The sequence below is a fragment of the Bos grunniens genome, chromosome 25, assembly GCF_055505025.1.
Source record: "Bos grunniens cultivar Pamir isolate PY7600 chromosome 25, Bosgru_T2T1.0, whole genome shotgun sequence".
In the NCBI taxonomy this organism is placed as follows: domain Eukaryota; kingdom Metazoa; phylum Chordata; class Mammalia; order Artiodactyla; family Bovidae; genus Bos; species Bos grunniens.
The window spans coordinates 28,953,340-28,966,023 of record NC_141189.1 but is presented as its reverse complement, the minus strand read 5'-3'; the positions used below and the strand labels follow the sequence as shown (position 1 = coordinate 28,966,023).

Here is a 12,684-nt window from a genome sequence, read left to right as displayed (position 1 = left end):
GACCCCCTGCTTCTGGGAACTCAGTGTATCTTTTGGGAGGTAATATTCATTGAGGAATATTAATTGAGGTAATATTCATTGAGGAATCTGAAGAGGATTTGAATCGACCTCACATTCAGAAAAGGCCTCAGAGGCTAATTTCTGACATTGTCTCCAAAGACTGGTACATAGTCAGTGCACTGTATGTGTTGAAACTGTGAATCTCTTGCATGTAAAAACATTTAAAATACACCGCCACCTTGGTAATCGAGTTTTGGTATGCCCACTTTTTTTAAAAAAAGTTTTTTCCAAAACTTTTTTTTCCGAAAAAGTTTTTCCTTTTTTAAACTTTTTTTGTTTTTTTGGTTTGTTTTTGAGGTATAATTCACATACCACACAGTTCACAATTTATTCAAAGGTTTTCGTTACCATGCAATCGCTACCATTACCTAATTACTAGATATTTCATCACGCCACAGAAGAACCCCACACCCGGTTAGCAGTCACTTCCCACCCCCACCGCCCCGCGCCATCGCCCAGCCCCTGACTAGTCTACCGTCCGAATGGATTTCCCTGTTCTGGGCATTTCTTGCAAGGGGATCAAGCATTTGCGGACCCACCGCACATCAAAAGCTCAGCCCCAGGATCGCTAGAGGCCACGGGATTGGCCGGCGGGGGTTGGGTGTGCGCGGGGCGCCCAATCGCCTTCGAGCATCGGAAGGAGGTAGGTGCAAGTGGCTGGAGGCGGCGCGCCGGCTGCCCGGGCGGAGGGCGGAGGCCGAGGAGCCAGCGGCCTGCGTTCGTGGGGCGCCCTGGGAACCGGCATGGTGAGCTGGTGGCAGGCGCTCACGCGCGCCGCCGGGCGTTACCCTTGGCCAGCGAACGTACTGCTTTACGCCGGGTTCTTCTCGGGCGGCGACGCGCTGCAGCAGGTGCTGCGGGGCGGCCCGGCAGACTGGCAACATACGCGGCACGTGGCTACCGTGGCCGTGGCCTTCCACGCGAACTTAAACTATGTGTGGCTGAGCCTGCTGGAGCGCGCACTGCCTGGGCGCGCGCCGCGAACCATCCTGGCCAAGGTGCTGTGCGACCAGGCTCTGGGCGGGCCGGTGTACGTCTCTACCTTCTACGCGGGTGAGGAGACGGGCGGGGACCTGGAGGCGGAGCTGGGGGACGGGCTCGGATCTGGAATTGGGGGACTGGAGGCAGGGGCTTCCTGGGGCTGGGACGGAGCAGGATCCTGGGGCTCTGTGGGGACGGGGCCGGGGCTGGAAACCCTCCCGTGGTGGCCAAGGGTTAGGAGACTGGGAGGGTCGGGGTGAGAGCGGGAGATCGAGGTGTGAGGACCGGGAAGTCTGGGGACCGTGGATTAAGGGGATTGAGGGGAAAGAAATTGAAGCGTGGTTGCTGGAGAGGCCTGGGATTAGGGCGCGAGAGGCGCATTTGGGACGCTGAGGTTGCAAATAGTCTGGGGCTAGAAGTTTCAGGGGGCCCTGGGGTGTACGTAGGCCGGAACTGGGGGAGGCAGGAATGGAGATCCATTTTTCCCCTGAAAAAAAAAAAAAAAGATCCACGGGAATTTCAAGGAGACCCCCAGCTCGTTAGCATAGCCGCTGCGACCCCTGTGACTAGGTTGTGGGGCGGCGGGTGGGGCGGGGGGTGGGACGGTCCGGGGTAGGGTTGAGGGGAGGCGGTCCTGCTCCTGGGAAAATTCACGCCTGGGGCTGGGGGCCTCGTTTCCACTGGAGGGATAAGGCTTTCCAACACGAAAACAAAATGTGAGGGGATTCAGGATGGTCGGGGCAGAGACAGGGGAATCTGAGGTCCTACCTAAGTGTTCTCAGTCGTGTCCCGACTCTTTGTGACCCCATGCACTGTAGCCTCCCCAGGCTCTTCTGTCCATGGGATTCTCCAGGCAAGAATATTGGAGTGGGTTGCCAATTCCTTCTCCAGGGGATCTGTCCAAACGCAGGGATCGAACCCAGGTCTCCTGTATTGCAGGCAGATTCTTTACCATCTGAACCTCCGGGTCCCACCTGTTTCCCCCCAGAATGTGTGCTCAGGGCCATTCTCCTGCTTTTGTAACAAGGTTACCTGAAGGGAGTCCCACTCCCACTTCAAAACCCACAGATAATGTGAGAAGACCTTGGACCCCTGTTATGAGAGGATTCTGTACCTGTGAGGGTGCAGGGAGCCCCCCTCTTCAGAAAGCACACCGAGGAGCCTGAGGGCCTACCTTTGGGAACCTTCCTTAGTGCCCTAAAATTCTAAAACAGTGGAGAGGGCTCTGTGGCCTTCATCTTCATAGCGTTTTCTATCACCTGGAAAGGAGTGAGCATGGGAGGGGCACCCATCCATTAAGAAAATTCAAGAATCCTGGGCCTGGCCTTGGCATTGGGGAATCACAGATTCCCCCCAAGGGGTCATGTCAGTGCCTGTTGGTACTTTCTTCTAAACGGGTCGAAGTGATCAAGTTACCGCTTTGAAGGAACTTACACCGCCCCATGGATCTCATTTTGAGGACCAGAGTTGCTCACAAATTGCACAGGAATCATTCCTGATACAGTGCCAACCACACGGTTGACAGGGTCCATGAGGTCAGGGCCTAGAGGACCTGAGAGCAGGAGCTGCCTGGTTTATCAGAAATCTGTGCCTTATCCCCGGGAGTGATGACCTGGCCTGGACGTCACTCCCAGGGATAAGGCACAGATTTCTGTAAACATGAAGTCGGGGAGGTAGGAGGGGGGTAGGTTGGATGTCTGTTCAAGGCTCTTTAGACTTGGAAATTGCCTGTCTTAGATGATCCTTTGTGCTGGGCCTCCCTTAGAAGCTAGAATAGCTATGATTATGAGATCTGGTTCAGAATCCACACCTGGGTTGCTCCCTGAGCGCTTTTCCTCCTGTGTAACTTGACCATCCTCAGCCCAGGGTTATGAAAGAAAGGACATAAAATGCTTAGGCCTTAGTTACTGCCGTGTAAGTTGAGTATGGTATTACCAATATTGGGCTCAGTTTTCTTGTAAGTCCTGTTCTAAGAATCCCCCGCAATTGACTTAAAATACTTTATTTCCCCTTCCTCCCAATCAGAGTTGGGGGAGAATTTTTAAAGCACTCTTATGTTTACATCCTTCCTAAAATAAGAGGGTTTTATTCTTTTCCCCAGACTTCCTTTTCAGGGTTGCTGAACATCAGAGTTTTCCACATGTTTTTAGGAGCACTGAATTGATGTGCCGCTTTCAAATTCCAATTCGAAAGCCTCTTTAGATGGGAAATCTGAAGTTGCTAGAACACCCAGGGTCTGGCAGCCTTTCTGTAAAAGTAAGAAATTAATTTTAAAAAATTTAAGAATTTCAAAAAATCTTTTGAAAGGAGAGGAAAATGTCACTAATAGTCCCACTATGATTATATTGAGGTTTTTGTGAATTCTCTTACAGTTTTTTTTCCTAAATAATTCCGCTATAACCTCATACCCTGCTATTGTCACTTCATATTAATCATCACTTTAAAATGTACCCAGTTTTAGAATGCAGATTGTCTTCTGTTTTCACTGTTGGGTCAGATGGGACATACTGAGTGAGTGATGTTGGAATAGAAAACTTGAATGTGAACTGTTACACAGTATTCTTCCTATTGAATCTTATTAAAAATAGGTATGAGTATTCTCGAAGGAAAGGATGACATATTTCTGGACATGAGACAGAAATTCTGGAATACGTATAAGGTAAGACAGACTTTTGAAAAAGACAACCATGATCTTTCTGTATCTTTTTTTTTTTTTTAATATTTATTTATTTATTTGGCTGTGTCGGGTCTTAGTTTCCACAGGGAATCTTTCTCTGTGGTTTGCAAGCTTAGTTGCCTCGAGGCATGTGAGATTTTAGTTCCCCATTAGGGACTGAAACTTCCTCCCTGAACTGGAAGGCAGATTCTTAACCACTGGACCACCAGGGAAGTCCTTTTTTGTATCTTTTTAACATAAAGTGAAAGTGAAAGTAAAGTCACTCAGTCCTGTCCGACTCTTTGCGACCCCATGGACTGTAGCCCACCAGGCTCCTCTGTCCATGCGATTCTCCAGGCAAGAATACTGGAGTGGGTTGCCATTCCCTTCTCCAGGGGATCTTCCCGACCCAGGGATCGAACCCAGGTCTCCTGCATTGCAGGCAGATGCTTTAACCTCTGAGCCACCAGGGAAGCCCTTTTTTAACATAAAATACATTTAAATAAAAATATTCTTAAATTAGGGCTCCAGATGGTTGACACAAGGATACAGTGTTTTGACAGATCTTAAATTTGTTGTAACGGTTAAAGGAGAAGCTTTAAGAATGTCTATATGTGTCTCTGAATTTTATTCAATGCTCACAATGATTTCTGCCATTCTTGTATTTATTCTTGTTAGTGATTACAGTGATTTTTGGAGTCAAAGAGGTTATTGAAAAATAGGAATTGTAGAATGTGAGTGGCTTAATGGAATCATTGCCACTTTTCGAGCTGATGTTTCCAGGTATGCATTCTGCTGGGTCCCCGTGAAATGAACCTTCTTAACATCACAACGGTATTTACAGAAAAGGAAAATGTTTCTCAGGGCTCGAAACAAGTCACCTCTTGTACTCAGTAGTTGTTTAACCGCTAAGTCATGTCTGACTGTTTTGCCACTCCATGGACTGTAGCCCACCGGCCTCCTCTGTCCATGGGATTTCCCAGGCAAGAATACTGGAGTGGGTTGCCTTTTCCTTCTGAAGGAATCTTCCCAACTCAGGGATCAAACCTGTCTTTCCTACGTTGGAAGGCGGATTCTTTACCACTATTACCTGGGAAACCCCAACCAACAGGTTAAAGCCTGTTAAAATAAATCTATCTTAAAAGCTAAACTTATTCTCTAGCATGAAGTAGCTAGAATACATTATTAGAAAATCACCATAAAGTAGGTTTGGTCTATAGTTTCAAAAATTCATTGATGATCCTGTGTTTTATCAGTATTTCCCTGAATCATTTGCGCGAGCAAACAGGAAAACTGCAATATATAAATATATGTTGTTAAAAGTGATTTGAAAGTAGTTGTCTTCCAGAATTGGTCCTCATTCAGGTAGACTTTTCTATAGTCTAGATGACTATAACTAATAACAATCTTTATGCCTGTGCCTAACAGCTTTCTGTACAACTTCCCACCCTCTTCCACTTGAGAGACCATAAGTAATCTAATTTAATCTGCTTAGTCTGAAATATACTCCCACCTCCACATTCTTCCTGTCTGGTATTTCTTTTTTAAACCATTGTTTCATGTTTGTTTTTATTTATTTATTTTGTTGTCTGTTTTTTTTTTTAATGCTTTATAGAACAAACTGTCTGATTAGCTTGTGCAATTTAAAAGCATCCTAATAAAGTTTTCCTTTATTCCAGAGTGGTCTGATGTACTGGCCTTTTGTACAGGTGAGTTTCAAACTACTGAGAATGCTAATTTGTGGGTTTGGTTTATACGGAGCACTCACAGATATGTTCTCTCTGTTACAGCTGACCAACTTCAGCCTCATTCCCATTCACTGGCGAACAGCTTACACTGGACTCTGTGGTTTTCTGTGGGCCACCTTCCTCTGTTTTTCTCAACAGGAAGGTGATGGCACCTTCAAATCAGCTTTTACTTTCCGTCGTATCAAGGGGACAAATGAAGTTGAAAAGCCCTCAGAGAAATGACAAGTCAAGAACTCCCTTAAAGGGACTCATTTTGTCCCCTTAAGTAAGCACAGTGAATTGCCTGCAGATAAAATACTCTGCTTACCAGTTACGTGCTCCCTTTTGAAGATTTACTTTCCTATAGACCTGACTGCTTTTTAATTAGCAATGATAACTTTCAATTTTATCCACATATCCTTTTTCCCCCCATTCTAATCTGGAGCTATTAATTCTCTAATATTTTCACCTCTCTAATGGTGGTGGTGTTCAGTTGTGTCCGCTCTTTGCGACCCCATGGACTGTAGCCTGCCGGGCTCCTTTCTCCATGGAAGTTTCCAGGCAAGAATACTGGAGTGGGTTGCCATTTCCTACTCCACTTTGACTCCTCTACTACCTTGGTTAATATCAGTGATAATGGCAAAGTGGCATTTTATAATCATTACTATTTCTGGTCTAATATTTTATTGCCAGTTAATGTAGAAAACCGCCATTTTGATGGTATACATCTCTTCTAAAATCTCAGGTTGTCTCCTAAACACTTTTGGATCAGATTATTTTTTATACCAAAAATAGTCCTTACAGTAAATTTTTGTTTATACCACATTCAATCAGAAAGTTTGAATAAACAGATTACCCCCCCAAATATTGTATAATAATTTATTGTTATGCTAACATGAAGGCTCTGCAAGTACATTTTATATATTAAAAAATAGTGTATCTTCAGTGGTCCTGAATAGAGTATATTTTACTGATGTTTTCTCTTTTTATAGTTTTTAAGGTTTTGTTTTTCTTTTTTTTGGTTAATGTTTTTTAGTTTTTAGTATATTCACTTGGTTAAATATCCCATTTCCTAGATATATGAAATATACAAAATATTTGTTTTTAAAAAGAAATATATTGAATGAAGTTTCTGAAAAAAAAAATTAATAAGTTTTGTTCTGGAAGAAAGAACTCAATTCCATAAAGTTTCAGGGAAAATATTTATCCCAAAATTCACACTGATGATATATATTTTTTAAATTACTGCTTTAACGTAAGTCTTTATAGGTAATTTTTAAGGTTGACATGAGAAATTCAATCCAGTTTTTCATTTCTATCTTCAAAGTCAGTGGATTTAAAAATTAAAAATGGATTTAAAAATGTGATTATTTTAAGAAGTTTTAGCAATTTTCACCCAAGAATTGCATCATTATTCTGTTGTTTCCAATGGAGTGTTTCACAAATTTAAAGATGTTGAACATTGCGATGTTAAAATTTATCTTGAGACTTTATATATAAGATTAATTTAAGCTTGTTTGCCAAAATATTTAAGCATATAATTTATATAACTTGTAATTTAAATTTATATGTCATAAATATATGACTTTTAAGTATATGAGTTATTTGAATCTAACAGATATTAATATATTTTACATTATTGGGGCAAGAGTAAGGACATTTCTAGAGAGTTTAATTCTAAAATAATTGGTTTTTCGTAAAGTTTTAAAAGTAGTTCATATAACAGAAGAGCTATTTCACAACATGTAAGACATGTTTTATCATTTAAAAAGTATATCCAGGACTTCCCTGGTGGTCTAGTAGTTAAGAATCCACCTGCCAACGCAGGGGACATAGGTTCCATCCCTGGTCTGGGAACATACCACATGCTGAAGGGCAGCTAAGCCCTACCTTGGGCTGCAATTACTGAGCCCACGCTCTGGAGCCCACACGCCACAACTAGAGATCAATCAATCAATTTATCTATCAAAAAGAAAAGCATATCCAGAGTAACTATAGTAAGGACTGCTTGACAGTGTTCTAGACCAGATTCAGCACTACTTATGGTGGAAGAGTAGTGTTTGGGAAAACGTTTGAGAAGACAAACCTCGGGGGGAAGGGCGAAAAGCTTATTATTCATAAAAGTTTGATAATCTTGACTCAATAATGTGTTACTCTGTACTGCAGAGGTATGTAGCATGTATTCTCTGAATTTTTGCAAATAATACTGTTTTAATTTTTCTCAAGAGTCTTTTTGTGTCTTCGTGTGAGAAATGGAACTCATTCGAAATAATGCAATGTTTGTTTTAAAATGCTGCCATCCTTGGTAAAACACGCTCTTGACCTTCCAGGATTTAGAACAGACCAGATGGATGCTATTCTTCTTCCAAATTTCTCCATTCCGTAAGGCTTCTCTCTCTCTCTCTTTTTTTAATCATTATTTTTGGCCGTGCCTCGCAGCGTGCGGACTCTTAGATCTCCAACCAGGGTCCTCTGCTTTGGAAGTGCGGAGTCCGGACCACCGGGCCGTCAGGGAAGTCCCCCATAAGGTTTGTTTAACGTGCTTGTGTGTTGCCCCCTGGCCCTCTTTTCTGGCCCCCTGTTGCTCAGGCAAAGGCAAAACCTTTCATTCGTTTTTCATGACAGAGCTGAAGAAGACTGGATTTTCAAAACAACTTCACCTAATACACGTAGAAAACAAAAGGGAAATTTGGAGGATGTCAAAACATTTGTTTTCAAAGCTTACAGACTGCTGCCTTCTGACCCTGGGTCCATTTGCCCTGTAGCTGTAATGGCACCTAGCCAGTTTCCCTCCTTTTCCTCCTTTGATAGTCGCCTTATAATGATGCCATTGGCCATCACCCCCAGGGAGCTGTCTTCCTGGCCCTGCTACCATTAAAATCAAGGGTGCCCAGTCTTGACTTTCCTGGTTTCCATTTCCAGTTTCAGATGTAGGCCTTTTACTAAGATAACTAAAAAATGAATTCTCAAATCAGGGGAGATCTTTTCCTTCTACACGAGTGGATGCAACCAGTCTTATAGTCCACTAGGATAACTGTAGTAGATAAAATTTCATAACCCTCATGTAAATAATAAAGGTTATTAAATGGCCACTGTAGGGATATGAAGAGGATAAATAGCATGCGACAACTGTTAAAAGAAGTCCATGGTCTTGGGGACTTCCCTGGTGGTCCAGTGGTTAAGAATTCGCCTACCAATGCAGGGGACTTGGGTTCAGTCCCTGGCTGGGGAACTAAAGAGCCCACAAGCCACAGAGCAACTAAGCCTGAGCACTGCAACTATGGAGTCTGCGTGCCACAACTAGAGAGTCCATGCACCACAACAAAAGATCCCTCATGATGCTACAAAGGTCCCACGTGCCACAACTAAGACCAATGCAGCCAAGTAAATAAATATTTTTTAAAAATTAAAAAAGAAGTCCTTGATCTAGTTGCAAGTATAAGTATAAAAAAAATGTGTTACTCTGTACTGCAGAGGTATGTAGCATGTATTCTCTGAATTTTTGCAAATAATACTGTTTTAATTTTTCTCAAGAGTCTTTTTGTGTCTTCGTGTGAGAAATGGTATAAAATATGGTATATGTGACAATCAGGTTCTCAGGAGATCTAATCCAGTTCACCATTCAGTACCTGAGCAGCATCCATGACAAGTGGTTGATAGAAAGCTTGACTGTTGCTGTAGTAATGCCACCCAGACACAGGCTGGTGACATAAGCAGTGAAAAGTGAAAGTGAAGTTGCTCAGTCATGTCCAACTCTTTACTGTCCCATGGACTGTAGCCCGCCAGGCTCCTCTGTCTATAGGATTCTCCAGGCAAGAATTCTGGAGCGGGTTGCCATTTCCTTCTCCAGGGGATCTTTCTGACCCATGGATCAAACCCGGGTCTCCAGCATTGCAGGCAGACTCTACCGTTTGAACCACCAGGGAAGCACATAAGCTTTTAAAATCATGGTGCCTGAGCAATCTGGAGAAGCTCCATGGAGGAGATGCCACAGCTAGATGTTGAGAGATGGATTCAAAAGACTGAGGGTCTGTGAATTGGAGTGGTGATGGTAGGATCAGATGAGATCTTTTTTTTTTTTTTTAATATTTTTTATTTGGCTGCACTGGTCTTGGTTGTAGCACTTGGGTTGTTTAGTTGGGGCATATGGAATCCTTAGTTGCAGTGTGCAGACTCTTAGTTGCAGCATGTGGGATCTGGTTCCCTGCCCAGGGATTGAACTTGGGCCCCCTGCATTGGGTGCATGGAGTCCTAGTACCTGGACCACCGGGGAAGTCCCAGGATGAGATGCGATCTTGAAGGAGAGAGCAAAGAAAAAAAAAAAAAAAAAGGCATGTAGCTTCTAACATAGAGAGAAATATCCATAACCATTCCTCAACTTTGAATAATGTAGATACTTCTGTCTAGCTTACTTGTAATTGAAAATCATGTATAATTTGCAACCTATCACTCTTTCATTTGTAGGAAAATTAATGAAAGTTACTCCATTTTATCTATATCATAGTTAGTTTGGTGAGAAAGAATTAGGCAATGTGAGAGTTTGCACGTGTTTACAATTTTCTGCTGACAAAAGTCCATCTAGTCAAAGCTATGGTTTTTTACAGTAGTCATATATGGATGTGAGAGTTGGACCATAAAGAAAGCTGAGCACCAAAGAATTGATGCTTTTGAACTGTGGTGTTGGAGAAGACTCTTGAGAGTCCCTTGGATAGCAAGGAGATTCAACCAGTCAATCCTAAAGGAAATCGGTCCTGAATATTCATTGGAAGGACTGATGCTGAAGCTGAAGCTCCAATCCTTCGTCCACCTGCTTCGAGGAATTGACTCATTGGAAAAGACCCTGATGCTGGGCAAGATTGAGGGCAGGAGGAGAAGGGGACAACAGAAGATGAGATGGTTGGATGGCATCACTGACTCGATGAACATGAGTTTGAGCAAGCTCCAGGAGTTGGTGATGGACAGGGAAGCCTGGCGTGCTGCAGTCTTGGGGTCACAAAGAGTCAGACACGACTGAGCAACTGAACTGAACTGAATGTGTTGTGATTTAAATGGTTAAATACCACTCAATGTCATTTCTTTGGATAATAGTTTAAATAATTCAGTGGTTTTTAGTATGGAGTTATGCAACCATTGTATAATTTTATTTTACAATTTTACATTTATTTTACAATTTTACAATAGTACTTTGTACAATTTTATTTTATTATTATTGTTTTGTTTGCATAAAAATTAAAAGGGTATTATTTGCAAATATTCAGAGAATATATGCTGTATATTCTCTACAATACAGAGTAACACATTAAGTAAAGGTTATCAGACTTTGATGAATAATAAGCTTTTCTCTCTTCCTTCAAGGTTTGTTTTCTCAAATATTTTCCCAAACACTGTTCTTCCCCCATAAGTAATATTGAAGCTAATCTAGAAGACTGCCGAGTAGCCCTTACTATAGTTACTCTGGATACATTTTTAAATGACAAAACATGTCTTACATGTTGTGAAATAGCCCTTCTGTTGTTATGAACTACTTTAAAACTATGCAGACCAATTATTTTAGAGTTAAACTGTCTAGAAATTTCCTTGCTCTTGCCCCAGTAATGTAAAATGCATTAATATCTATTAAATTCAAGTAAATCATGTACTTAAAAGTCATATACTTATGACATGACTGAGTGACTGCACTGAATTGAAAATTTTCTGAAGCCATGTGTGAGAGTGGCATGCAAAAATGTTTTCCTCACAATCTATCACTAAGGAGATTCAGTGGACAAAGTGATAGGTTTTCCCAGTATACAGTGAGTGAAATTTGGCACTTAGGGGTTCATAAAAATGAAGGGTGCATTAGGAAAACTTTATCTTATTGGCACTGATTTTTTGGGGATCCAGAATAAGAAAACTGTCCAATAGAGGAAAGGAATTAGAGCTACTAAAAGATAACTCAAAGCCGAAAACGTTTTTTACATTCTAATACTTCATTAATAATTGCAATTTAGATTTATTAATACTTTTAATAAAATTTTGTTCTGTTTCTTTCACTATAAAACATGTAGATGTAGAAATTTAACTTTGCTATTTCAGGTGGTATCTAAGTGCAGGAGACACAGGTTCGATCCCTGGATTGGGAAGATGCCCTGGAGAAGAAAATGGCAACCCATTCCAGTATTCTTGCCTGGAGAATCTCATGGACAGAGGAGCCTGATGGGCTACAGTCCATGGGCTTGCAAAAGAGTTGGCCATGACTTAGCAACTAAATAACAGCACAGAACTACAATTTCTAACTCATCCATGTTTTATTTATTTTCCAAGGATTGTCATCCTTTAGAATTCTTTTGAAGCTATTAAAAATTTATTTTTTTCTAGGTGGGCAATTTGCTGTTAGTTCAGTAGAGTTTCATATGAATTTCTACACTGTTGGCCAAAACAAATTATACCCAGAACATACTTAACCATATATTCTGGAGACAGCTTTCATCTGACATTAGATTCATCTTCTGAAAGTATTAGAACATTAATGGATTTTTTGTGCCTGAAGATCTTGACCTTACATTGGCTATACTTAATCTAGTTTTGCCTACAATGCTTAGAATCTAAAGAAACCAAGTCATAGAAAATGCAATTTTAAACCTATTGAAAATTTTTCTTTTCTTTTTTTTTTTACTTAGTTTATTGGTTTTGCCAAATATTGAAATGAATCCGCCACAGGTATACATGTGTTCCCCATCCTGAACCCTCCTCCCTTCTCCCTCCCCATACCATCCCTCTGGGTCATCCCAGTGCACCAGCCCCAAGCATCCAGCATCGTGCATCAAACCTGAACTGGTGACTCATTTCATACATGACATTATACATGTTTCAGTGTCATTCTCCCAGATCTTCCCACCCTCTCCCTCTCCCACAGAGTCCATAAGACTGTTCTATACATCAGTCTCTCTTTTGCTGTCTCGTAGACAGGGTTATTGTTACCATCTTTCTAAATTCCATATATATGCATTAGTATACTGTATTGGTGTTTTTCTTTCTGGCTTACTTCACTCTGTATAATAGGCTCCAGTTTCATCCACCTCATTAGAACTGATTCAAATGTATTCTTTTTAATGGCTGAGTAATACTCCATTGTGTATATGTACCATAGCTTTCTTATCCATTCATATGCTGATGGACATCTAGGTTGCTTCCATGTCCTGGCTATTATAAACAGTGCTGCGATGAACATTGGGGTACACGTGTCTCTTTCCCTTCTGGTTTCCTCAGTGTGTATGCCCA

The 12,684-nt window shown here is 41.7% G+C and overlaps 1 protein-coding gene across 2 annotated transcripts; it reads left to right on the top strand.

Annotated features, from left to right (window-relative positions):
* Positions 1-704: 704 nt before the first annotated feature.
* On the top strand, positions 705-6,369 carry MPV17L (MPV17 mitochondrial inner membrane protein like). 2 transcript variants are annotated; one of them, XR_015154681.1, is made up of 5 exons: positions 705-1,113; positions 3,143-3,297; positions 3,630-3,700; positions 5,377-5,406; positions 5,488-6,289. XR_015154681.1 is itself a non-coding variant. In XM_086375651.1 (4 exons), the coding sequence occupies exons 1-4, from the start codon at positions 804-806 to the stop codon at positions 5,665-5,667; spliced, it is 591 nt and encodes a 196-aa protein (XP_086231777.1). In that variant the 5' UTR covers positions 711-803; the 3' UTR covers positions 5,668-6,369. The 2 variants fall into 2 exon arrangements, 1 of the variants encoding a protein (XP_086231777.1); XM_086375651.1 differs by lacking the exon at positions 3,143-3,297 and having other exon boundaries at positions 711-1,113; positions 5,488-6,369.
* Positions 6,370-12,684: the final 6,315 nt, after the last annotated feature.